We start from the raw sequence: 26,085 nt of genomic DNA, 5'->3' as shown, positions 1-26,085 counted from the left end.
CTTCTCAACATGAACTACTGTAAATAAAACAGAGGTTAGCCCAAAGGTAAATGCTGCATGTCCTTTTAAACATGCAGGTAAGTGGCTGTTTGGTGACCTATTTGCGTTAAGACATGTACACGGGAGCTAAAGCTGTAACTACATGCAGGAGTCACAATGGGCCGCCTCTGTGTACAATACAGCAAACATGTGAGCGGGTCACTCGTGTTGTGGGCTCAGGATATGTACAGTACAGCCAACACGGGATGTCATCATAGCCACTTGAGTGACAGCATTATATTAATTATTACAAATCTAAGCATTTTTTTATTATACAATTTGAATACAGTATGTTGAATTAAAATTATGCTTATTTTAGTGGGAGTAAAAGAAACTAAACCAGGTCCAAAACTGCAACTTGTACATATAAAAAGGAAAAATAGCCAAAGTGTCTCACATATCTGTACTGTAATGTGCTTGAGTCACGTTATAACGGCATCTACTGTTCCTTCATAGTCAGAAATAACTCAACATTATGTATGTTTTGTCCATGCTTGGCCATAGTTGGTGTCATATCACAAATACTTATGTTCTATTCATATTTGTATTAGAAATATCCAGTAACAAAGGTTATTGAGGAAGTTTGTTTATTGTGTTTCAGCCTGATGTGAAGATAGGTAGAGGAAGCGTTCATTTAAAAAACGATAAAAGAAGACATGAACACAGTCTGTAGTTTGTCCCTCTTGCCTCGCCGTACTCACCTGAATACTCCGTTTTGCCGATCTCTGCGTACACGGTGGCCATGAGCTCTAGACTCCGGGCTGTGATGGGGTGGTCATTGCCAAAAGCCCTCTGGTGGATTTTCGTGGCCTTTAAAAGTAAACAAACCCATATCACATGAACTAGAATTAAAGTGTAGCCAATAACATGATGACAAAGTCTCCCGTGTACTCACCTTACCACTGTATTCCAGAGCAAGATGAGGCCTGAAAGAAAAGAACGAGGAATTCTTTAAAGTTCTCATTGTGTGGCAAAAGAAGGATTAGTGGATTCATCTGAAGGCCTGTACTTTCCCCTGATGTGTAATCCCCTCTGCTTTAAGCACATAAAGGCCGTATCCATTACAACGCCCTGTGCAGCGTCCGAGTGTTGTCAGATGATAGGATCTGTTTCACCGTGTGGACAATAGCAGCATGACAAATCCAAAGTGACAAGGGCCACCGCTGCTGCTGTGATTAGAGGTGTGGGCCAGGGTTTGGAGAGGGGAGCCAATCCCAGGGCCGGACAGGGACTAAGCACTGCTACGAAGGGGACTTTCTACCAAGGGAAAACAGAGATTTAGCTAAAACTACTTTTTACAATTCCCAGATACTAATTTTGACTAAATCTTAGGTACTCTTGTATCAAAACTAGGTACTAGATATTCAGAACTCATGTTAAATCTCCAAAAACTCATGTTGAATCTCTAAGAACTCATGTTGAATCTCTAAGAACTCATGTTGAATCTCTAAGAACTCATGTTGAATCCCTAAGAACTCATGTTGAATCTCTAAGAACTCATGTTGAATCTCTAAGAACTCATGTTAAATCTCTAAGAACTCATGTTGAATCTCAAAGAACTCATGTTGAATCCCTAAGAACTCATGTTGAATCTCTAAGAACTCATGTTAAATCTCTAAGAACTCATGTTGAATCCCTAAGAACTCATGTTGAATCCCTAAGAACTCATGTTGAATCTCTAAGAACTCATGTTAAATCTCTAAGAACTCATGTTGAATCTCAAAGAACTCATGTTGAATCTCTAAGAACTCATGTTCAATCTCTAAGAACTCATGTTGAATCCCTAAGAACTCATGTTAAATCTCTAAGAACTCATGTTGAATCCCTAAGAACTCATGTTGAATCCCTAAGAACTCATGTTGAATCTCTAAGAACTCATGTTAAATCTCTAAGAACTCATGTTGAATCTCTAAGAACTCATGTTGAATCTCCAAAAACTCATGTTGAATCTCTAAGAACTCATGTTGAATCTCTAAGAACTCATGTTAAATCTCTAAGAACTCATGTTGAATCTCAAAGAACTCATGTTGAATCTCTAAGAACTCATGTTCAATCTCTAAGAACTCATGTTAAATCTCTAAGAACTCATGTTAAATCCCTAAGAACTCATCTTAAATCTCAAAGAACTCATGTTAAATATCTAAGCACTCATGTTAAATCCCTAGGAACTCATGTTAAATCTCAAAGAACTCATGTTAAATCTCAAAGAACTCATGTTAAATCACTAAAACTCATGTTAAATCCCTAGGAACTCATGTTAAATCTCAAAGAACTCATGTTAAATCCCTAGGAACTCATGTTAAATCTCAAAGAACTCATGTTAAATCCCTAGGAACTCATGTTAAATCTCAAAGAACTCATGTTAAATCACTAAAACTCATAATAAGCAGCATACCAGCATTACAGGTCATTGTAGGTGCAGTAGTAGCAATAGTTGTAATATAGTATTCATAACACCTTTTTGACCCATAACAACCAATCAGACACATTCATACAGGAAAATGAGGTCAAGTGGTTTGCCCAAGGACACAACAATAAGGATATTGAACAAATATCTCAACCATCTCCAAACGACAATAACAGGCAGTAGTATTTTATTCTTTAATAGTAGTAGTAGAGGATATAGTAGTAAACGTTAGAAGTTGTATGAAGCTGTAGTACTACGGTAATAAAGGTAAAACATGTGCCCAGTGGAAATGTCCCGTTCCTGCCAGCCCCTGACGCTCCCTCTACCCCCAGTCCAGTCCAGTCCAGTCCAGTCCAGGCTGCATTACCCAAACCGTGGACCTCTCCGGTTACTTCATCCACTGGGCTTCACCTCCTCCTGCCTCTTGTGCGCTGAAGCCTGCTCATGTATGGCACGTCCAGGATGTGCCTTCTGCTAATATACAGTATCCAGGCTGGGAATAGCACCCTGGGACAGTCAAGGCGACCTCACGTGTGTTTGTGGATGTAGAGCAAGCCCGGCTAAGTGCTGCTCCAAAACCGCACTTCCCTTCAATTAGTAATGGCAGGTGTCGCCTTGCAGTGCTTAAAGGGTGCTCCTGCAGGACATGATCTGATCGCTGGAGATAGGAGGAGGTCAAGGTGCAGCCTCAAAAGGATTTCCGAGGACATTTTGCTTTTGTAATTCCACTGAGCTCAAGGGCACATATTTTTTACCCAATTACATCCATTAGTATTGGGACTTTGATGTTGAGGATAGATAGTATTGTAGGCAACTTTAGTTTAAAGTCGTCTCCTCCTTCCTGTAGTGTGATTAGTTTAAGAATGTTGCAGTATGCTACAATATTACCCCCAAATCAACATCATGATAGAGTTTATGATATTTTGAGGAGGCTGACAGTATTGTAGAAAAACACACAACACTTTTTGCCTAGTGATATTATTAAGTCATATTTCTAAGGCTTAAGACTAAATATAGTGTTCAATAATATATATTTTTTTCATGTGGTCCACAGAAAAAGTGCATAAGTGAAGTTTAATCTGTTTTCAGAGCGTTTAGGTAATTGCATTTGGGAGACATTGCAACATCATCCATAGTACATGAGTATGTGCTCAGAGACTTTAAAGCCGCTCTGCTCGTCTCTCGCTGGCTTCACACTAAAGTATATGTCTGATATATTAGTGCCATGTGAACTCTGAGTTCCTCAGGGACCGGCCTCCTGCTGGGACAAGTCAGGACTAAACATAGGGAATCTACATTTCATTTTATGGGTTTAGAATCTAGGCCACGAGAGGGAGGAACCTACACAGGCTCAAAACAGTTCTGTTCAGTTGAGGGAATCTTAACTGCATTTTACCATGTTAAATATACTTAAATATGATTATTTAATTAATGCTTTTCTTTTTTGTATTGTGGTTTGTATTGTAATGTGATTTTGCACTTTTAATTGCTTTTGTTTGAATTGTGCTCTACAAATGCAATACATTTAGATTGACTGATTGATAATGATTGGTGGAGTGAAATTCAATAGTTTGAAGGTGGACAATCTAACGTGTCTCCATGGTAATGTTATTGCTTAGCCTGGAATGTTCCACAGTATGATATTAAGCTAGTGTATCCACCTTTTTGCTGCGAGGGCAAAGTTGTGGACCAAATGTGTTCATTAACTTTAAATGGCGTGTTCAAATGTGTTTTGTTCTGTATATAGTATAAGCTTATAGTGAAGAACTTTACATTACATCCCCCCCCAGAATTTCATTAATTCTAAATAAATGACACCTTTAACCCTTCCTCTAACTTAAAGGTACACTTTTCAGATGGGGATCAGCTACCTAAGCAACATAGTTCCCCAGAATGTGATCTACACTGATGCTACTCCACGTTTTCTTCTTTGTCCAGTTGCATAACCTAATTCAAAGATTAGATCACTCTCTCTGAGGCCGGTGCATGTACAATCAGCTGTGTCTCATCCAACATTAATAGTACAGTACATTTGGAGCTAAAGGCCTTTCAACTGTGTCACCCTGTCACCCTCTCCCACAATCAGGTTAAAAGGGCCAGTCCCAACAATGACAACAGATCTGCCTTTCAACCCGGTAACACACACGTACGCAGCGGTGTCGACTTTTTCACAGGGGAAATACAACTCTCACACAAAGCATTAGGAGCTAGACTTTATCTGCAACTGAAAATTTCCACTCGACGACTGTGTGTATGCGCAAGACAAAGAATTATTTGTTGAGCAGATTTTTAGCTTCAGAAGCATGTTATTGTAGGAACAACACATGATAGAAAGCTCAAAGTACAGACATAGAGGCCAGTGGACCAGCAGTTGGACCTGGAGTCAGAGTTTTGAATGCTATCTGCAGGGATTTTAGAACCAAGCCAAGGTTTGTGTTTATCAGGCTGGAGCTGCTTGCGTCACAGATAACAGAAGCAAATATACTGTTTGTTTAAGTGTGAGCAGTTTTCACTTACATATTTTCATTATTTTGGTGGTAAGAATCTTTCACCATTTAAATCATCAGCACACAGTCCATGTGCCATGATGATCAGGTCATGTTGTAAAATGATGTCATCTGTCATCAACATAATATATTGATAATAATACTGATAAGTATCTTGAAAATCATTTTCATGAGGTGCATTTTCTTCTGTATATAGTTGTGGAGATATTGCAACTATGACATTTGTAAAACTGTATATTGTACTGTGTCATTCTGGCCTGAAGATTGTTTTAAAATATAAAAGCTCCTTGACTGCATATAGTCTTTATTTATCTAATTTACTGCTTCACTACTTATCTTTGAACATGTAGTAGGCTATTTATGTTCCAGTTAAAAATTACAAAACATCTCAATCATTTCTTGCATCTTGATAACAACATTCAGACGTTATTCTCACAGCGCTAGAGGAATCTGCTCAAATGTGAGTCTGTGGACCATAAACTAACCACAAAAGAGCCTTTGTTTGAGAGATTACACGTGACACTTCAGTCACTTTTGTAGGTCATTTCTGATATAATATATACTGTACAGTATATAATATGAATATACTCAATAGTCTAATTATGCATTTATGATATATCCATAACAACAATTGCGCTTATATACATTTTTCAATCTATATCTCACCCCTGTAATAGAAAAGGTAGTACATGCCGATTATTAAAGTTTAAACGCCAAATGGGTCAATAAAGAAACATTAAAATACTACCAGATATAGTCAATTAAAAATCAAGACAAAACAACAACAACAACAACAATAATACTATATGATACATTGAATATGCAAAATTACCACCCACTCTTTCACATACTCTCAAACATAAATACACTAATATGCACAGACCCTGGAGGCAGGGTGGGAAAGATAACTTGCTCAAGGACACAACGGTAAGGAATGCCAACCTTCAGGTCAGTGGCTGAACTCCTCCACCAATTAAAACCCTATAAAGCTCACAACCTGCGACCACAGCCACACGTTACTGCAGGTTAGCCCACATGTAGAGTTAGCATGATCTCCACAGGTGACTTACTGTTTACTCATGATGCAGAGCTGAGCCAGTCTCTCCAGGTGCTGTGCCTGGGACGCCTGCTCCGATAGCTCCTCTGGACTGCTCCATGCTGCCCCCGCCGAGCCCAGGGTGGCCTCCTCCTGTGGCCCTGCGATACAAACACACGGCATGGGAACAGATCTGCTCCTGGCTCCCTGTGTGGGGCTAGTGCACCGAGACACAAGCCAACTGAGGACAGCAGACAGGAGGGACTGATAAGAGTGGAAAGGAGAGAGAGAGAGGGGAAAAGGAGAGCGAGGGGGCGGGGTCAGGCACCTACACCATACACACACACACACACACACACACAGACCAGGGCCAGCCATACCTGGAGATAATGATAGTAGTGTTTTTGTTTTGTCCGTTTAATTTGTATGAGATTGACAAGTACCAATTGTTCTATTGCATTTAACATGAAATTACACTTAATTGATTTTCTATTTTGTCATATTATAACCATTCCAGAGCATTCTTAACCATGGGGAGAACAAGCAAACTCTACATAGGAAGGCGTATTACATCTGTGTCTGTATGTACTAAGTGTGTCGTGCTAAGTAATAATAATAATAATATTTTTTTTATATAGCGCTTTTCAGTGACCCAAAGACGCTGAACATATATAAAAAAGGGGGGGGGTATTTACAGACGGGGGGGACAACACGTACAATACACATTAATATACAGATAAAATGAACAAGACAGAAGAAGTAGAGAGAAAAAGATGGGGATGTAACAGGGGGTAGAATAGTAGGCAATGGGGTAGAGGAGGCTAGGGGTAGGGGAGGTCATAGGCTTGGGTGAAGAGGTATGTTTTTAGGCGGGATTTGAATGTTGTGAGTGAGGGAGAGTGGCGGACAGGTTGGGGGAGGGAGTTCCAGAGTCGGGGTGCTGTTCGGGAGAATGCTCTGTCGCCAAAAGTTTTGAGTCGGGATGTTGGTGCAGTCAGGGTGAGAGAGGAGGAGGATCGGAGAGCTTGGGAGGGGCGGTGGGGGATGAGGAGGTCAGACAGGTAGGGGGGGGCAAGGTGGTGAAGAGCTTTGAAGGTGAGGAGGAGTATTTTAAAGTTTATGCGCTGCTTGATGGGGAGCCAATGGAGAGAGCGGAGAACGGGAGTGATGTGATCACGGGACCGGGTGTGGGTGAGGAGGCGGGCAGCGGAGTTTTGGACCATTTGGAGTCTATGGAGGGAATGGGAGGAGATAACAGTGAGGAGGGAGTTGCAGTAGTCAAGGCGGGAGGAGATGAAGGCATGGATGAGGGATTCAGCAGCGGGGAGGGTGAGGCAGTGTCGGATTTTGGCGATGCGGCGGAGGTGGAAGTATGAGGTCTTGACGATGTGGCTGACATGGGGAGTGAAGGAGAGGGTGGGGTCCATGATGACACCGAGATTGCGTACCAGGGTAGAGGGGGTGATGGTCGAGGTGTCGATGCTGAGTGAAAAGGGACCAGTTTTATTGAGAGTGGATTTGGTGCCAATGAGGAGGAGCTCTGTTTTGTCACTGTTCAGTTTGAGGAAGTTGAGAGTGAGCCATGATTTTATTGTAGAGATGCAGGTTTGGATGTGGCTGAGGGGAGGGTTTTGGGTGGATTTGGTGGTGAGGTATATCTGGGTGTCGTCAGCGTAGCAGTGAAAGTCCAGGTTGAGTTGGCGGAGGATGTGACCAAGGGGGAAGATGTAGCAGATGAAGAGGAGGGGGCCGAGGACTGAGCCCTGGGGGACCCCCTGCGTTACTGGGGAGAGGGTGGATGAGTGACCGGAGAGGGAAATGAACTCTTGCCTGTTGGTGAGGTAGGATGTGAGCCAGTCAAGTGCAGAGCCCTCAACACCCAGTTGGCGCAGCCTTTGTAGGAGGATGGAATGGTTTATAGTGTCAAAGGCTGCGCTGAGGTCTAGTAGTAACAGGATGTTGAGGGCCCCGGAGTCTGCAGAGGTGAGGAGATCGTTGAGTACTTTGACCAGGGCTGTTTCAGTGCTGTGAAGTGGGCGGAAGCCAGATTGGAGGGGTTCATAGAGGTTGTTTGACTGGAGGTGGGTGTGAAGTTGGGCGGCGACGATGCGTTCCAGCGTTTTTGAGAGGAACGGCAGGTTGGAGATGGGGCGGTAGTTGGAGAGGTTGGCGGAGTCTAGGGTGGGTTTTTTGAGGATGGGGGTGATGGAGGCCAGTTTGTAGATGGAAGGAACATGGCCGAGGGATAAAGACTGGTTGAAGAGGGTGGTGAGATGGGGGATGAGAGCATGGAGGCAGACCTTGGTTAGAGTCGTTGGGAGGGGGTCGAGAGAGCAGGTGGTGGTTTTGGAAGCGGTGATGAGGTCTATGATATGAGAGGAGTTAACAGAGGAGAAGGTGGTGAGGGGAGGGAAGGGTGGGTGGTCAGGGAGAGGGGGGGGGTGGGGGTGGTGATGGAGTTAATGGAGACGGCAGTCATGGAGCTGTTGATTTTGGAAATTTTGTCATTGAAGGCAAGGAGGAAAGAGTTGCAGAGGTCAGGGGAGGAGGGTGGAGTGATGTCCGGTGGCTGGAGCAGCTTGTTGACGGTGGAGAACAGGGTGCGAGGGCTCCGGTGGGAGCTGTTGATGAGGGTGGAGAGGTGGGCAGATTTGGCGGCTTGGAGAGCGTCACGGTAGGAGGAGATGTGTAATTTGAAAGCTTCGGCGTGGACGGTGAGGCGGGTTCTTTTGAGGAGTCGTTCGAGTTGGCGGCCAGTCTGCTTCATGGTGCGGAGTTCAGGGGTGTACCAGGGGGCGGGGTTGATGTATGAGACGGAGGAGGTTTTCCAGGGGGCTAGGGAGTCAAGGGAGTCGGAGAGGGTGGTGTTGAGCATGACAGCATAGTCGTCGGGGGAAGAGGGGGGGAGTCAGGGGGGAAAGCAGAGGATATGAGCTGGGAGAGCGTGAGGGGGTTGACTGACTTGATATTGCGGTAGGTGATGGTGCGTTTTTTGGGGTTGTGGGGCGAGGGTAGGGGGGCGGAGAAAAGGATGCAGAGATGATCAGAGAGTGGGAAGGGGAGGGGGTGGGGCTTAGATATGGGTAGGAGAGAGGAACAGACTAAGTCCAGAGTGTGGCCTTTGGTATGGGTGGGGAAGTCAATGTGTTGGGTGAGATGGAAGCAGTCCAGGAGAGAGAGGAAGTCGGATGTCAGTGGGGCGTTGGGGCAGTCAATGTGGATGTTGAAGTCACCAGTGAGTAGGAGGCGGGCAGAGAGAGAGGATGCTATGGTGAGGAGTTCAGACAATTCAGTGAGGAAAGAGGGGTGGGGCTTTGGGGGACGATAGATCAGGATAGCGGTGATAGAGTTGGGGAGGGAGAAGGCGAGGTATTCAAATGATGAGATGGATGGAAGGTTGAGGTTCAGTTCAGTGATGGATGTAGATTTTTTATGAATAAGAGCAAGACCTCCCCCACGCCCGGAGAGGCGGGGTTTGGCAGTGTAAGTGTAGTTGGAGGGAGTGTCTGTAAGTGCTAAGTGTGTCTGTACGTGCTAAGTGTGTCTGTACGTGCTAAGTGTGTCTGTACGTGCTAAGTGTGTCTGTACGGGCTAAATGTGTCTGTACGTGCTGTAAGTGTGTCTGTACGTGCTGTAAGTGTGTCTGTACGTGCTAAGTGTGTCTGTACGTGCTAAGTGAGTCTGTACGTGCTGTAAGTGTGTCTGTACGTGCTAAGTGTGTCTGTACGTGCTGTAAGTGTGTCTGTACGTGCTAAGTGTGTCTGTATGTGCTAAGTGTGTCTGTACGTGCTAAGTGTGTCTGTACGTGCTGTAAGTGTGTCTGTACGTGCTGTAAGTGTGTCTGTACGTGCTAAGTGTGTCTGTACGTGCTGTAAGTGTGTCTGTACGTGCTAAGTGTGTCTGTATGTGCTAAGTGTGTCTGTACGTGCTGTAAGTGTGTCTGTACGTGCTAAGTGTGTCTGTACGTGCTAAGTGTGTCTGTACGTGCTAAGTGTGTCTGTACGTGCTAAGTGTGTCTGTACGTGCTAAGTGTGTCTGTACGTGCTTAGTGTGTCTGTACGTGCTAAGTGTGTCTGTACGTGCTGTAAGTGTGTCTGTACGTGCTAAGTGTGTCTGTACGTGCTAAGTGTGTCTGTACGTGCTAAGTGTGTCTGTACGTGCTAAGTGTGTCTGTAAGTGCTAAGTGTGTCTGTATGTGCTGTAAGTGTGTCTGTACGTGCTAAGTGTGTCTGTACGTGCTAAGTGTGTCTGTACGTGCTAAGCGTGTCTGTACGTGCTAAGTGTGTCTGTACGTGCTGTAAGTGTGTCTGTACGTGCTAAGTGTGTCTGTACGTGCTAAGTGTGTCTGTACGTGCTGTAAGTGTGTCTGTACGTGCTAAGTGTGTCTGTACGTGCTAAGTGTGTCTGTACGTGCTAAGTGTGTCTGTAAGTGCTAAGTGTGTCTGTACGTGCTGTAAGTGTGTCTGTACGTGCTAAGTGTGTCTGTATGTGCTAAGTGTGTCTGTACGTGCTAAGTGTGTCTGTACGTGCTGTAAGTGTGTCTGTATGTGCTAAGTGTGTCTGTACGTGCTAAGTGTGTCTGTACGTGCTAAGTGTGTCTGTACGTGCTGTAAGTGTGTCTGTACGTGCTGTAAGTGTGTCTGTACGTGCTGTAAGTGTGTCTGTACATGCTGTAAGTGTGTCTGTACGTGCTAAGTGTGTCTGTACGTGCTAAGTGTGTCTGTATGTGCTAAGTGTGTCTGTACGTGCTAAGTGTGTCTGTACGTGCTGTAAGTGTGTCTGTACGTGCTAAGTGTGTCTGTACGTGCTAAGTGTGTCTGTATGTGCTAAGTGTGTCTGTACGTGCTAAGTGTGTCTGTACGTGCTGTAAGTGTGTCTGTATGTGCTAAGTGTGTCTGTACGTGCTAAGTGTGTCTGTACGTGCTAAGTGTGTCTGTACGTGCTAAGTGTGTCTGTACGTGCTAAGTGTGTCTGTACGTGCTGTAAGTGTGTCTGTATGTGCTAAGTGTGTCTGTACGTGCTAAGTGTGTCTGTACGTGCTAAGTGTGTCTGTACGTGCTGTAAGTGTGTCTGTACGTGCTGTAAGTGTGTCTGTACGTGCTGTAAGTGTGTCTGTACGTGCTAAGTGTGTCTGTATGTGCTGTAAGTGTGTCTGTACGTGCTAAGTGTGTCTGTATGTGCTAAGTGTGTCTGTACGTGCTGTAAGTGTGTCTGTACGTGCTAAGTGTGTCTGTACGTGCTAAGTGTGTCTGTACGTGCTAAGTGTGTCTGTACGTGCTGTAAGTGTGTCTGTACGTGCTAAGTGTGTCTGTACGTGCTGTAAGTGTGTCTGTACGTGCTGTAAGTGTGTCTGTACGTGCTAAGTGTGTCTGTACGTGCTGTAAGTGTGTCTGTACGTGCTAAGTGTGTCTGTACGTGCTAAGTGTGTCTGTACGTGCTAAGTGTGTCTGTACGTGCTAAGTGTGTCTGTACGTGCTGTAAGTGTGTCTGTACGTGCTGTAAGTGTGTATGTACGTGCTGTAAGTGTGTCTGTACGTGCTAAGTGTGTCTGTACGTGCTGTAAGTGTGTCTGTATGTGCTAAGTGTGTCTGTACGTGCTAAGTGTGTCTGTACGTGCTAAGTGTGTCTGTACGTGCTGTAAGTGTGTCTGTACGTGCTGTAAGTGTGTCTGTACGTGCTGTAAGTGTGTCTGTACGTGCTGTAAGTGTGTCTGTACGTGCTGTAAGTGTGTCTGTACGTGCTAAGTGTGTCTGTACGTGCTGTAAGTGTGTCTGTACGTGCTAAGTGTGTCTGTACGTGCTGTAAGTGTGTCTGTACGTGCTGTAAGTGTGTCTGTACGTGCTAAGTGTGTCTGTACGTGCTGTAAGTGTGTCTGTACGTGCTAAGTGTGTCTGTACGTGCTGTAAGTGTGTCTGTACGTGCTAAGTGTGTCTGTACGTGCTGTAAGTGTGTCTGTATGTGCTAAGTGTGTCTGTACGTGCTGTAAGTGTGTCTGTACGTGCTAAGTGTGTCTGTACGTGCTGTAAGTGTGTCTGTACGTGCTGTAAGTGTGTCTGTACGTGCTGTAAGTGTGTCTGTACGTGCTGTAAGTGTGTCTGTATGTGCTAAGTGTGTCTGTACGTGCTGTAAGTGTGTCTGTACGTGCTAAGTGTGTCTGTACGTGCTGTAAGTGTGTCTGTACGTGCTGTAAGTGTGTCTGTACGTGCTGTAAGTGTGTCTGTACGTGCTAAGTGTGTCTGTACGTGCTGTAAGTGTGTCTGTACGTGCTGTAAGTGTGTCTGTACGTGCTAAGTGTGTCTGTACGTGCTGTAAGTGTGTCTGTACGTGCTAAGTGTGTCTGTACGTGCTGTAAGTGTGTCTGTACGTGCTAAGTGTGTCTGTACGTGCTGTAAGTGTGTCTGTACATGCTGTAAGTGTGTCTGTACGTGCTGTAAGTGTGTATGTATGTGCTAAGTGTGTCTGTACGTGCTGTAAGTGTGTCTGTACGTGCTGTAAGTGTGTCTGTACGTGCTAAGTGTGTCTGTACGTGCTGTAAGTGTGTCTGTACATGCTGTAAGTGTGTCTGTACGTGCTGTAAGTGTGTCTGTACGTGCTAAGTGTGTCTGTACGTGCTGTAAGTGTGTCTGTACGTGCTGTAAGTGTGTCTGTACGTGCTAAGTGTGTCTGTACGTGCTGTAAGTGTGTCTGTATGTGCTAAGTGTGTCTGTACGTGCTGTAAGTGTGTCTGTACGTGCTAAGTGTGTCTGTACGTGCTGTAAGTGTGTCTGTACGTGCTGTAAGTGTGTCTGTACGTGCTGTAAGTGTGTCAGGTTTCCAGGTAAAAAGGTTACGCACTGACATCATTTTCATTAAAAAAGTGTTTAGCTCTGCGACAAGTTGGCCAATGTCCAGGGTGTACCCCGCCTAAGGCCCGAAGTCACTGGGATAGGCTCCAGTCACCTGTGACCCCGAAAGGGAACAAGCAGTAGAAAATGAATGGAAAAGTGTTTAGCTCAAATGAACGTTAGTTCAAGTAGATTCTCTGTTGTTGTTCTGACTGTGCAGAGTTTAGCTAGCTTTTTAAGCTAACCATAGGGGGAGATAAAGGACACTTCAACTACCCCCGCAACAATTTGTTTCCTCAACAAACGGACTCAAAAACATCTTATATACTAGTTTCTTATGAACAGACTTCTGTTTTTATACCTTGAGAGTTTCGGCTTCCTCCTGTAGTCTTCCTCAGAAGTGTCACTAGTGTTACTGTGACGTGTTTGCTGATTTAAACAGATTTTTGCGCTGTCTTCCTACTTGTTTGGAGTTTTTGTTTGTTTCACATTGTAGTTGTGTTTTGAGCTCTTACAGGGCAAACTTTCATTACTCACCACTGACACATTTTTCCCACAGCTAAAATTCCCTCAAAAATGTGTTTTGTCTACGCATGACATTATTCTGGATTTTAATTATACTACTGCTCAAATATCCGTCATACATTCTATCACACAGCACATACAGTACAAGGTGTGAATTGCAGGATGGTAGTAGCTCGCTCCGTGCCAAGTCTAGCCTCCAGAGAAGTCCACCATTCAATTTGCTGAGTGCTGAATCAGGCCGGCACTACTCTACGGTGACACAGTCTTCCTAAATGACATACTGCAGCCCGCGGCCATTTGTCTTCTCACTGTACACTCTCTAGCTCCAGGGCCAGTGTGCAACCTCAGCAGCCCCCACACACACACACAGACACACACAGACACACACAGACACACACAGACACACACACACACACACAGACACACACACACACACACACACACACAGACACACACACACACACACACACAGACACACACACACACACACACACACACACACACACAGACACACACACACACACACAGACACACACACACAGACACAGACACACACACACACACACACGACAGGACCTCCGACGTGATGAATGGAGGACCAGCACTTAACAACCAACGGTAGCAATGTGCTAATCTGAGGTCTGCGCCAGGCGGGGATGGGACGTCCGGTGACATTAGGGTAACATTAGCAGAATGAGCTAATGGCCGGATTCACAAAGACACCTTGTGCTCTGTCATGCCAGTTGACAAAAGGGCTACACTTGGAATTGTTGGAAAGTAGGGCACAGGAACAAGATGCCAAGAGGGGGAAGGATTTGTGACATGCCTTGTCGCCCCGTGATTAAAAAAACACTTTATAAAATTACAATTTTAATAGTCTTAAAAAGACATGACCAAATCGTTTATTCATTATTATTCAGCCTAAGCAACTACTTAATACCCTCAACTCCTCAAATTCCATTAACTAAGTAGATACTAAGCTTGAATCATTCTTAAAATTCATTAATTAAGTCTTTGTTCATGCTTTATTAAGGCTAATAATAGGCTGTAGTTTATAAGGTTTTACCAAATGATTGAAACACAAATAAACACACTATTTTGACCACTGGACCTGAACTGGAAGTTTACACTTAAAACTAATGATCATACTTCCTCTAATTATGACCCATTGATTGGAATATTTTCTTTCTTTCTGGAATGTACAATAAAACGAAACGTTTCTTTCTTCTCTCATTCAATCATTTTGTATGCATTTTCAGATTCCAATTTATTTTAAATGAAGGTTTGTCAAGATTGGCAAAATGGCGGTCATCATAACTCACACATCTCAGTGGTTAAAATGTAGGTTTAGTTTAGGCAAGTAGTAATAGGTTAAGATTAATCTCCTCAAAATGAATAACTCAAGAGTAATCCTACTACACCCACAAAAGCATGAAGTACCACAAACACTACTTACCAGGATCCCTCTGCAGAGCGGTCAGTTCAATCAAAGCCACCTCGTAGAACATCTTCTCAGCTTGAATGAACTGCAGCGCCTTCTCATCTGTTTATATGGGTTAAAGTCCAGCAACATGTGGTGTCGACCTTCAAAACAACCCCCGCGTCCCATACAAAACATCGTCCCTCTACGTCACAAAACAAGCAATAATCCCTGTTGCAAATATAGACAGATCGGGTGAGATTTCGCAAAACAGGATTAGCAGCTTTCCGGCTTCCGTATGCCATTGTTTTTTGTGTGTTTTGTGCATTCCAACAGTACAGCATCTTGAATTGCTCTTGCTCTAAATACCGGCCTTGTTGCCATGAAAAGGGGGGGTCTATTAAAAGCAGCCTAAAAATAACAGATCCAAATGCATTGTGCGGTGAAAGTGGCCGTAAAGTGACACCGCTGAAACCTTTCAGGTGAATTCAAAAGAGGACTGCTTAAAATACATGCACGCCTGGCCACATGTCCTACTTAGCACCGTCTCATGTGCTAAACGCTTCGAATGTATCCACTCTTCATCCCTATGGACAAATACTGACTAATAATACACTAAACTACAATGGTACATGCAGGACTAAAGTTAGAAGAGCAGACAATAGGCCTTTGGTGTTTCAGAGCCGCTAATCTGTTCAAGAGTGGAAAGAGAGGCAGCTGTTATGTTTTACTTTGAAGTCGACAGAATATTGTTCAAGGAAATTCCAGCTATATACCAAGAACTGGGACAACACCACAGGCAGGATGACTACATTGGGAGATGGAGAGGTGAGGACCGAGACAGTGTGACAATAGTGTGAGCGATAAAAGCTCTATGTGAATAATGTAGATACAGAGGAGATGGTTCAAATACTCAGTGACACGTTTCACATGGTGGTATGAGAACTAGGGCAAGATTAGAAGCCTGTGAAGAGAGGGTGTGAAGAGAGATTTAAATAATGAGCTATTGAAAAATAAAATTGCCTAACAGTGGGTAATATATGTGGAGATATTAAATTCCTTTTTTTAATAGCAGAGGTTTTACTTAAAAGTTTTACTTAAGAGCAATGTTACTTCAAAATATAACTCAAGCTACTGGAAAACTCCTCTGAGGTCAAGGTGACAAATACATCCGCCTCAACACTGACACCATGACTGTGGGTCAAATCACACTTATAAAGACAAAACAGATCTATGTTTCACTGTCGGCAGGTGAATATGGACCAACAGATCCATCCAACAGATCAGTGTGTGGATGTGAAACAACCTGCTCCAGCTGAACTCAGACCAGACTGAAATCATCGTCTTTGGTCCACAGGAACAAAGAGCAAGTGTTAGCGGTCACTAAAGCACATCTCAGGCATGTTAGTGCCATATGAAGCATCTCGGACTCTGAGGACCTCAGGGACCGGCCTCCTGCTGGTGCCAGAGTCAGGACTAAACATGGACCGGCCTCCTGCTGGTGCCAGAGTCAGGACTAAACATGGACCGGCCTCCTGCTGGTGCCAGAGTCAGGACTAAACATGGACCGGCCTCCTGCTGGTGCCAGAGTCAGGACTAAACATGGACCGGCCTCCTGCTGGTGCCAGAGTCAGGACTAAACATGGACCGGCCTCCTGCTGGTGCCAGAGTCAGGACTAAACATGGACTGGCCTCCTGCTGGTGCCAGAGTCAGGACTAAACATGGACCGGCCTCCTGCTGGTGCCAGAGTCAGGACTAAACATGGACCGGCCTCCTGCTGGTGCCCAGAGTCAGGACTAAACATGGACCGGCCTCCTGCTGGTGCCAGAGTCAGGACTAAACATGGACCGGCCTCCTGCTGGTGCCCAGAGTCAGGACTAAACATGGACCGGCCTCCTGCTGGTGCCAGAGTCAGGACTAAACATGGACCGGCCTCCTGCTGGTGCCAGAGTCAGGACTAAACATGGACCGGCCTCCTGCTGGTGCCAGAGTCAGGACTAAACATGGACCGGCCTCCTGCTGGTGCCAGAGTCAGGACTAAACATGGACCGGCCTCCTGCTGGTGCCAGAGTCAGGACTAAACATGGACCGGCCTCCTGCTGGTGCCAGAGTCAGGACTAAACATGGACCGGCCTCCTGCTGGTGCCAGAGTCAGGACTAAACATGGACCGGCCTCCTGCTGGTGCCAGAGTCAGGACTAAACATGGACCGGCCTCCTGCTGGTGCCAGAGTCAGGACTAAACATGGACCGGCCTCCTGCTGGTGCCAGAGTCAGGACTAAACATGGACTGGCCTCCTGCTGGTGCCAGAGTCAGGACTAAACATGGACCGGCCTCCTGCTGGTGCCAGAGTCAGGACTAAACATGGACCGGCCTCCTGCTGGTGCCCAGAGTCAGAACTAAACATGGACCGGCCTCCTGCTGGTGCCAGAGTCAGGACTAAACATGGACCGGCCTCCTGCTGGTGCCCAGAGTCAGGACTAAACATGGACCGGCCTCCTGCTGGTGCCAGAGTCAGGACTAAACATGGACCGGCCTCCTGCTGGTGCCAGAGTCAGGACTAAACATGGACCGGCCTCCTGCTGGTGCCAGAGTCAGGACTAAACATGGACCGGCCTCCTGCTGGTGCCAGAGTCAGGACTAAACATGGACCGGCCTCCTGCTGGTGCCAGAGTCAGGACTAAACATGGACTGGCCTCCTGCTGGTGCCAGAGTCAGGACTAAACATGGACCGGCCTCCTGCTGGTGCCAGAGTCAGGACTAAACATGGACCGGCCTCCTGCTGGTGCCCAGAGTCAGGACTAAACATGGACCGGCCTCCTGCTGGTGCCAGAGTCAGGACTAAACATGGACCGGCCTCCTGCTGGTGCCCAGAGTCAGGACTAAACATGGACCGGCCTCCTGCTGGTGCCAGAGTCAGGACTAAACATGGACCGGCCTCCTGCTGGTGCCAGAGTCAGGACTAAACATGGACCGGCCTCCTGCTGGTGCCAGAGTCAGGACTAAACATGGACTGGCCTCCTGCTGGTGCCAGAGTCAGGACTAAACATGGACCGGCCTCCTGCTGGTGCCCAGAGTCAGGACTAAACATGGACTGGCCTCCTGCTGGTGCTAGAGTCAGGACTAAACATGGACCGGCCTCCTGCTGGTGCCAGAGTCAGGACTAAACATGGACCGGCCTCCTGCTGGTGCCCAGAGTCAGGACTAAACATGGACTGGCCTCCTGCTGGTGCTAGAGTCAGGACTAAACATGGACCGGCCTCCTGCTGGTGCCAGAGCCAGGACTACCATGGGGAATCTGCGTTTCAGTTTTATGCAGCTAAAATCTGGTCTTTCTGAAGATGTGAGACAGGTTCTACTCTGACAATGTTTAAATATAAGATAAAAACAGTTTTGTTTAGCTGTGCATGTGACTGAAAGGATTTTATCTGCTCTCTTCTCTTTTATGTCTTAATCTGTTTAGTGATTTCTGTCATGTTTGTGTGATTTTAATGCAGTTTTTCCTGTTGTGTGAAGCACTTTGAATCGCCTCGAGTACAAATTGTGCTCTACAAATAAACTTGCCTTGCCTTGGCTAGTGGTCCAGGAAATTACTCAAGAAAGATTTAAAACATTTTTGGGTGTAAAATGACTACAAGAGTAACTGTCTGGATGTAATGTCTGATTTATAATTTGAAGTTAATGTAATTCAAAGGAAAAAACATTAAATAATGCACAAAATCTGTACAAAAAAGGACACAACCCAAAATAAAAAAACAATATCACATCTTAAAGGTTGAATGGACGATTTTTTGGCCCAAATTTGAGTCTCATTTCCTCGTGGCGTGGACTGCCGATTAGTCCTGCCACGTATCAGTCATAAAAAAGCACCTATCGCTCACCTGCAGCCGCGTGCGGCTCGTCCCCATGAGCAGCACGTTTCCCTGTGTCTAAGCGCATGGATCTATCATAATATAGATCCCTCAGTGTACGGGACAAAATTAGGACGGAGAAAGACTATTCGAGCTCAAAAGAGATGAAAATCTACAGGAGACGAGAGATGTGATGCGATCCAACGCGCAATCAATAAACAAACGCACGTGTTTTTTGTGCGTCCGCACAGGGGAGTGTGCATGTGCACTTCTGCCCGAGTTCTCAAATCGGCAAAAAATGGTCCATTACGCCTTTAAGAAAAACAAACGTTCAAATAATTTAATATTGTCACATAAAGCTTTTGTTACTTACTCAAAGTGGCAACAGGAACTGCGGTAAAATGTTTACTCGAGTATGATTAACATTACCCTATATATAATATATGACTAAAGCAGGAGTTAATTAGTAAATGTAACTAAGTACTCTGTGGTACAGATACAAAGTCTAATGTTATTGAATATGCCTGTGTGAAGGGCCCACAGGATCCAGTGTGAACATATGGAGGGTGCAAAGGGTCAGAGGGCTCGGAGGGGGATTAGGGCCACAGCTCAGCCACAGGTCAGGCCTATTTTTACAGCCCCAGCGAGTCCACCACAACAACACAAGAGCATGCACACCTCAGGATGCTCTCAGGGCGGGGCTCTGGTCCTAAACATCCCATAACCTCCTGCGCTGGAACTGGAGACATGAGCACACAAGAGGCATTTGTGATGAAGTAAACCCAAGAGAACGCATTACCTCTAAAAGACTAATTCAGCATTATATACAACGTTTTGAGTATTTATTGTGAGCAAAATAACATCTATTCAACTCTATTATAGTATTTGCATAAACAGATTTCTTTATAAAGCTGGTGCTCGAACGTCCAAAATCGTTGGAAAAATCTTTTTAAAAATCTATTTTTCTACAAACAATGCAAATTATTAAGATGAAGGCAAAAACAATGATAAAAGTATACAAAAGAGCTGTGGAAACCTCCACAGGTTTAACATTAGGTTAACTGAAAAGTCAATGAGATGTGACGACACAATCGCAGTCTCTGTTCTCATTTCAACACAATGTTGTAAAAAAGATAAAAACGTTGGACAACCGTTTCTATTTATATCATGTGCTCTGCATGATTACCAGATGAATACCTGTTTTCCACTGTAGATGAACTTTCATTAGCACAGTTGGAGTTATACTTATAATGACACGTTCCTTGATGATTTATGTCTCGTATCTTTCCCTGATGCACTATAGACTTCAAGTGCCCCAAAGATAGAAATCAAGAGGGGAGCGATCCAGGGCTCTGGGAGACCACTCCACAGGACCACGCTGACCAATCCTATGAATGGAAATGGCCCATCCTGTAGAATTGATTTGAATGATATTGATACTGGGATTGGCCTGTTATTGCTCATGTTCAGCCAGCATGTTATCATCTTTATCACAATAATTCTCAGAGCATTTATGACTCACAATAGTCTCCTTACATACAGTACCTTTGAGCCTGGACGTCTCTCAGGAAAAGCAGAACAAATCAATGTAAATCACTCAGTAAAGCTCATCCTGTGCGAACATACAGTGTGTATTTTATCCACGGTCACAGTGAAAAGTTCCAATGTTCCTAGAAGCCTATCACTGAGCTCTCGGACTCAGAAGAGCACCAGGCTTTGAGCAAAGGTCAGTATAAAGCTGCCAGCTCTGATAACACTACATCAGACCTTAAACACTCAGAGCCGTCACTATCAGCTGCGCCGCATACGTTTCCCTGGACCTGAGCCAGAACACGTGTACGATGGGAAAATGCAGACAAATATACAGTTGAAGGACAGAGGCGGTGTTTACCATGTGATCCCTGACCCACTTTAACTGTGACCTCTGACCTCCATCCCCCTGAGGGCTGCTGTGACTGGTGCACATGATGAATACATGCCTGGGAGAGCTGTTGTTTTTGGAAGAGGATGTGGAATATTGAAGAACTCACCAAAATATCTATGTTTAAAAGACGTTTAAAGCATAACTTCTGTGTCAGGTTGTGTTCACGGTCTAGCATTTTATAATAAGTGTTGATGATTGGGTCCAAAAACTCTCCATCTTATCCATCTTATGGTTAAATGCACTGTCTTACAACAAATGTTTAATATCCAGTCTCTCTTGAAATGACTTGAATTCAGAATATTATCATCTGGATTTGAATAGTGTTGACCAGATCTAACTGTTTAAGTGACATCTTCAACTGGTTACATTATACTTTAGCTTGAAATAAATAAAAACAATTTTACATAGGTGTAGATACAATTTCCACAATAATTCAAATAGATATAATTGAAACAAATCAGGAACATCTTCAAAAATAACAGAATAAGCCCATCAAGGAAATCCATCTTAGTCAAAATTATATACATAGCAAAGTAATTTTGTATAAATTCATATTTGCAGTGTAATATAAACAGCTACTTTTTCAAAATAAGGTGACAAAACATATTCACTTCGTCAATAAATCATTATTTTTTGTACTGCCATAAAGGACATTGAACTGTGTCAGTTTTTGCTTCATGTGGATGGGTTTTGTGCATAAATATAACAGATATCTGATCCCATCCTTTATAGACTGTACATTTAAACATTTAAAGTCTATCTGTGAGAAATGAGCTTTACCAAGTTGCACTTAAGTTTGTTGTATGCAAATGTGATAGAAAACAGGTCCAAAGTGTTGTTTAGTCAGGGGCGGGAGGTGGAGACATATCAGACAGGTGATGGCAGAGCTAACAGACGTTACATAAGACATACTCTGTACTCATGCCACAGTCCTGTTGACACAACCCCACAGAAGACAGGACGAGGACATGAAGACTAGATGATAGATCAGAACGCCACGCTGTGAAAATATACCCGCGTTTATTTATGCACATGGAAATTATGAAGTTGTTTTACGTTGCAACTATCTATTCTTTATTCTGTAATGACAGTGGTACAGGGGTGTGCTACGATATCAAAATACATATATATCACGTCACTGCATTTTGTGACACAGTGTTGATATTGTGGGCTGCTAATCAATACATTACCGTAGTATTTTTTAGATATTTTACAAAATTACTACTTAGTGACAGTGCTACAATACTGTTGTTTGTTTAAAGACAGGAAACTTGTTGTTGTAATATAGTTGATATAGTCACAGTTTAGGTGATTGAAAGGTGTATTTCCTATCCACTTTAAGCTGGTAGTGGTTTAACAAAGAAATACTGCTGTTAAAATGTATTTTGTTCTCAAATCATAGTGATAAAATGCAATATAACATTTATTATAGTGCATTATTATTATGTGATTCCCAGTCCTAGTACGATATGCCACATAAGTCATCTATTATAAACATGCATTGTCTCTGTAGATGTCCTTATCAAACTAAATTAACCACCATGTTTTGGCCCGTAGGCTTTATAAAACAGGATAATAGTGTGAAATGCGGATGAGACTGGGGAAGGACATGCAGCACATTGTTGAGAGCTGGATTTGAACTCACAACGCTGCTGATCACATGGTAACCATGTTTTTTATAGTGTTTTTGATGACACCACAGCATTTTAACAGGCATGGTGAAAGGAAAGATACTGATATTGTGGTATTGTAGTATAATGGACCATGCAATAATACAAGTTTGTGGATATCATGCGCATTTCTTATACAACATTCTTTTGCTGTTTTGTCATAATTGCTGCAAATAAGTTTATATTCAAACCACTTGCTTCTATCCAAGCACATTACATGTATTGACACCTGCAGGCACCATTACTATTGATGCCATTATGTAACCACTCATCACTTTATCATTTGTCAGGACAGATGGCCCTCTTATGTAGCATCCTTTTCATTTCATGTCAGTGCGATCTCGGGGATGGTTATCGAACAAAGCTGTTGTGGAAAATGACTAGCTGGTTGAACCTGAGCTGCGCGCTGAAGTGTTGGGACGGTCTCGATAACAGGCGGGTAACATATCCCGGAACCTAACTCCATGTCCCAGAGTGTCATAGTTTAGTTTATATGCGTTGGTGCGTGGACAGGTTAATTAGCGGGTCTGCTGTCCTGAGATAAGAGCCTACAAATCCTCTTAACAGACATACACCAAGCTCAAGCCAAGTGACACAAGACCGCACGGCATTCTGGGACAATGAGTTTTTATGAAGCTGTCCCCACCCCAAAGACATCAACTCGTCGCTCTCATTTACGCTGGCTTCTATACAAGAGCTGAATAAGGCTTTGTGTTGGAATTAACCATCCAAAGCCTCCGAATACAAGCGTTTACAACCAGAGGGTTAGCGGCTATGCTATCGGCAACGCGGGAACGTTCAGGCTGTTTTATATTTGCGGCAGTAAAGGATACAGTTCTTTTCAGTGATGAAGAGCTCCGCAATCTGCAAAGAACAAAAAAGAAGAAAAGGAAAGTCGTTACCAGTTTGTAGGTCTGAAGTCAGGACAAAAGTGAGTCATCAATGAAAAGGTTAAAGGTTAAAGGTTAAGTTTAGAGTTGGGACTAAACTCAAATTCTGTCGTGGTGATTTAATCTGGGTTATGTTGGAAGTTATCACACAAGATATTCATTCATACATCACATTCAAACTGGGCTAGGTAAGGTGTGTGAAGTGTCTTGCCCAAGGACACATCAACAGCATACACACACTGGGAATGAACCGTAGTGATGCAACTAACAAATATTTCAGTAGTTGAAAAAATTTGTAAGAGTATTAATTGTTCAAATATGTCAGAATGATTAAGATCTTATTCTTATAATATTGTAATTTATTAATACCACTTTGTTATAAATGGGGTTTTCCATGTGTTTTAGAGTCTATACAGTCCATTTAACAATTACGATAGTCAAACATGATTAAAGTCTAGTCACTATTACGCAATTACTCCAATTAATTGTGGCAGCCCTACTGAACCGGCCGCCTTCCTGTTTTAAGACAAAAACTCGACCAAATGAGCCACTGTCACTCTAATCAATTGACAAATATTGTAATAAGCAACATACTCTTCTTTCTGTCATAATTTTAAACATCTCTGATAACATCATACTTTGGAACATAAAGTGATTGCAATGAGACTAATCTTTTGTTTACTAGCTCCAGCTCCAGTTCACTCCCAGTGTATTTCCAAAGCAAACAGTGGCCCCTCCTTGCGTTTCTACTGCTCTGGCTAACGTCACTCCACTTTGTTTTGACTTTGGTGATGTTCCATGATGACAAGACCCCAGTGTCCAGCTGATCCAAGGATCTTTAAACATGAAGAACATCTGCATAAACCAGATCATCCAGTGGCGAGACGTACACACACACAAGTGACCTAGATAAGAGCCAACCGTACTGTGGCTCCACACAAAGACACTTTGAAACAATCATCTGACTTGTTTCAATGGATTTCTTTATTATTTTTAGCTGTGGTAAAAGCAAATTGCACAAGAACGATACACAAATCTGTCTGTAGTAGTGAGTGAACATGTTGTGCTTCGTTTACTATGCCCCACTGGGAGAGGAACACAGTCAACATGTGATGAAGTGGCCTACTTCCCATGACATTGGGACAAGTCGCATGTGTCAGTGGCTGCTGCTGCTGCTCGTGTGGCCGCGGCTCACCTGGTGGAGGCAGTTGGGCAGCGAGTTGAAGCTCTGCACATGGGTCAGTCCGAGCAGGCAGCTGAGGAAGCAGTGGAGGGCAGCCTGGTACTCCCCCTGCTGCTGGAGCCTCTGTCCCAGCTCAAACAGCCCCTCCCGCCCCCCGCTCAGCATCCCCCTCTGTCCCCCGCCAAAGCACTGGCTCCCATCGGCACCCGCCTCTCACCTCGTCGGGTTACGGGGCAGCAGCTCGGAAACGGCGGCGGAGTGACAGATCTCTGCGCGGCTCTGTGGAAGGCGAGAAGGACAGGTGGTGTGAGAGGGAGACGCGTTCGGCTGCTGAGCGCGCGGCTGAGATCCATTCCCTCCCGCCTTCTTCCTCCTCCTCCTCCTCCTCTTCCTCCTCCTCCTCCCGGCTGCACCAGGAAAGGAGGACAGAGGAAGTCAGGAGAGCGTGGGCAGCGAGAGTGGCGGCGCCGGCGGCCAATCGGAGAGCGGAGCCGTCCCAAACGCACCGCCCACATGTATGTAGCACACAGTGTCTTTAAAAGGGAAATTGCCATGCTGTGGTAATGAGGAAAAAGCCAGGCCCAGAATAAACATAGCATCAAAGAATAGACCATCACGGCTCTGGACAAGGCAGGGTTTGATTGTGATTTGACTGTTCTAGATTTGCATTCAGAAAGGTAAGGCGTATGTGCAGTGAGTTTGTGGTCGAGTGATCATTTATAAATGAGCAGTGCATAGGGAATGTGCACCAATAAGCAAAGCAGGAAATGCTGTGTGAGCATGTTTCATATTATGGTACATTCTTTGAGCTTTGACACGATGCAAAAACTCATTTTCAAAACAAAACAAATAGAAAAAACCAATGGGATGCACTGGATAAAGCAGTTCAACCAGTTCGGTGCTCATCGGAAGTGATGAGTGACACTAAATAAATACAAAACGTGTAGATGAATGAGGGAGGATGGAAAAAGATGGTAATAATTAAACAGCTTTTGTTTGTAGATGTCGTAAGTTTGTTAGCTTTATAATACATCAACCAGTCTCTCGCTTTTAGACAGTTAATGGTTGATGAATTGTTTTTTAGGTGGAGTAAAACCGGTTATGATAGTTTTATTTTAGGATCAGAACAAAGCAAAGCAAAACATTGTTATTCATTCAAATGCAACCGTTGTTAGATTCTTGGCACGATGACTTTTCAATTGCAAAAATAAGTCAAGTTAGTGCAAAAGTTTAGAGTTATACATTATACATAAACCAAAAGAAAGACTTGAAAGCTTTATAAAAAACGAAATGTATTAAAAGTGTGGAAAAAGTAGTTCCGTCCTGACTCACACATGGAATAAAACAAAGCACATCTCCAGGTCTGTTAGTCATTTCGAAACATTAGAACCCTTAAATACTTTCAAATATTGAATCTAATCCATAGCAAATCAACGTCACAACACTAATATTACCTTAACCATAGTGTAAAAACTACATCCCAACTCACCCGCGCATATCTTTAGGAACATCCTCTCTGTACCAATATTTATTCAGAAGGAGGAGTATCCCGTGGATGTTTGTACTCTTCACGTCTCTAATCAGCATTAATGTGGCCTATGTGAGCCGCCGAGAAGAAGATAGAAGAGCAGATAGCCACTCAACACCAGCGATGATTCAGAGAGGTCAGGAGTGAGAGCCCGGTCCTCCTCCTCCTCCTCCTCTTCCTCCACAGCAGCAAATAAACCCGCTAATACAAAGCAAATGGCCACCGTCAGTCTCCATCAGTGTACAACGCAGCCAGCAAAGCACTGTGGGGTTTCAATGCAG

The 26,085-nt window shown here is 44.2% G+C and overlaps 1 protein-coding gene across 2 annotated transcripts in view; it reads right to left on the bottom strand.

Annotated features, from left to right (window-relative positions):
* cunh14orf180 (chromosome unknown C14orf180 homolog) overlaps positions 1-24,456 on the bottom strand; it is a 29,562-nt gene extending 5,106 nt beyond the window's left edge. For both annotated transcript variants that reach the window (XM_072457342.1, XM_072457343.1), the window contains exons 1-6: positions 24,289-24,456; positions 23,037-23,067; positions 14,795-14,881; positions 6,024-6,150; positions 935-965; positions 741-849 (exon numbers count right to left, since the gene is read on the bottom strand). In XM_072457342.1, the coding sequence (XP_072313443.1) occupies positions 741-849; positions 935-965; positions 6,024-6,150; positions 14,795-14,881; positions 23,037-23,067; positions 24,289-24,441 (538 nt within the window). In that variant the 5' untranslated portion in view covers positions 24,442-24,456. The remainder of the gene's footprint in view (positions 1-740; positions 850-934; positions 966-6,023; positions 6,151-14,794; positions 14,882-23,036; positions 23,068-24,288) is intronic.
* Positions 24,457-26,085: the final 1,629 nt, after the last annotated feature.

Source organism: Eucyclogobius newberryi, unplaced genomic scaffold, assembly GCF_026437365.1.
Source record: "Eucyclogobius newberryi isolate DKJ021-1_F unplaced genomic scaffold, fEucNew1.0.hap1 SCAF_21, whole genome shotgun sequence".
Classification (NCBI taxonomy): Eukaryota; Metazoa; Chordata; class Actinopteri; order Gobiiformes; family Gobiidae; genus Eucyclogobius; species Eucyclogobius newberryi.
This window is presented reverse-complemented; position numbering and strand designations above follow the sequence as displayed.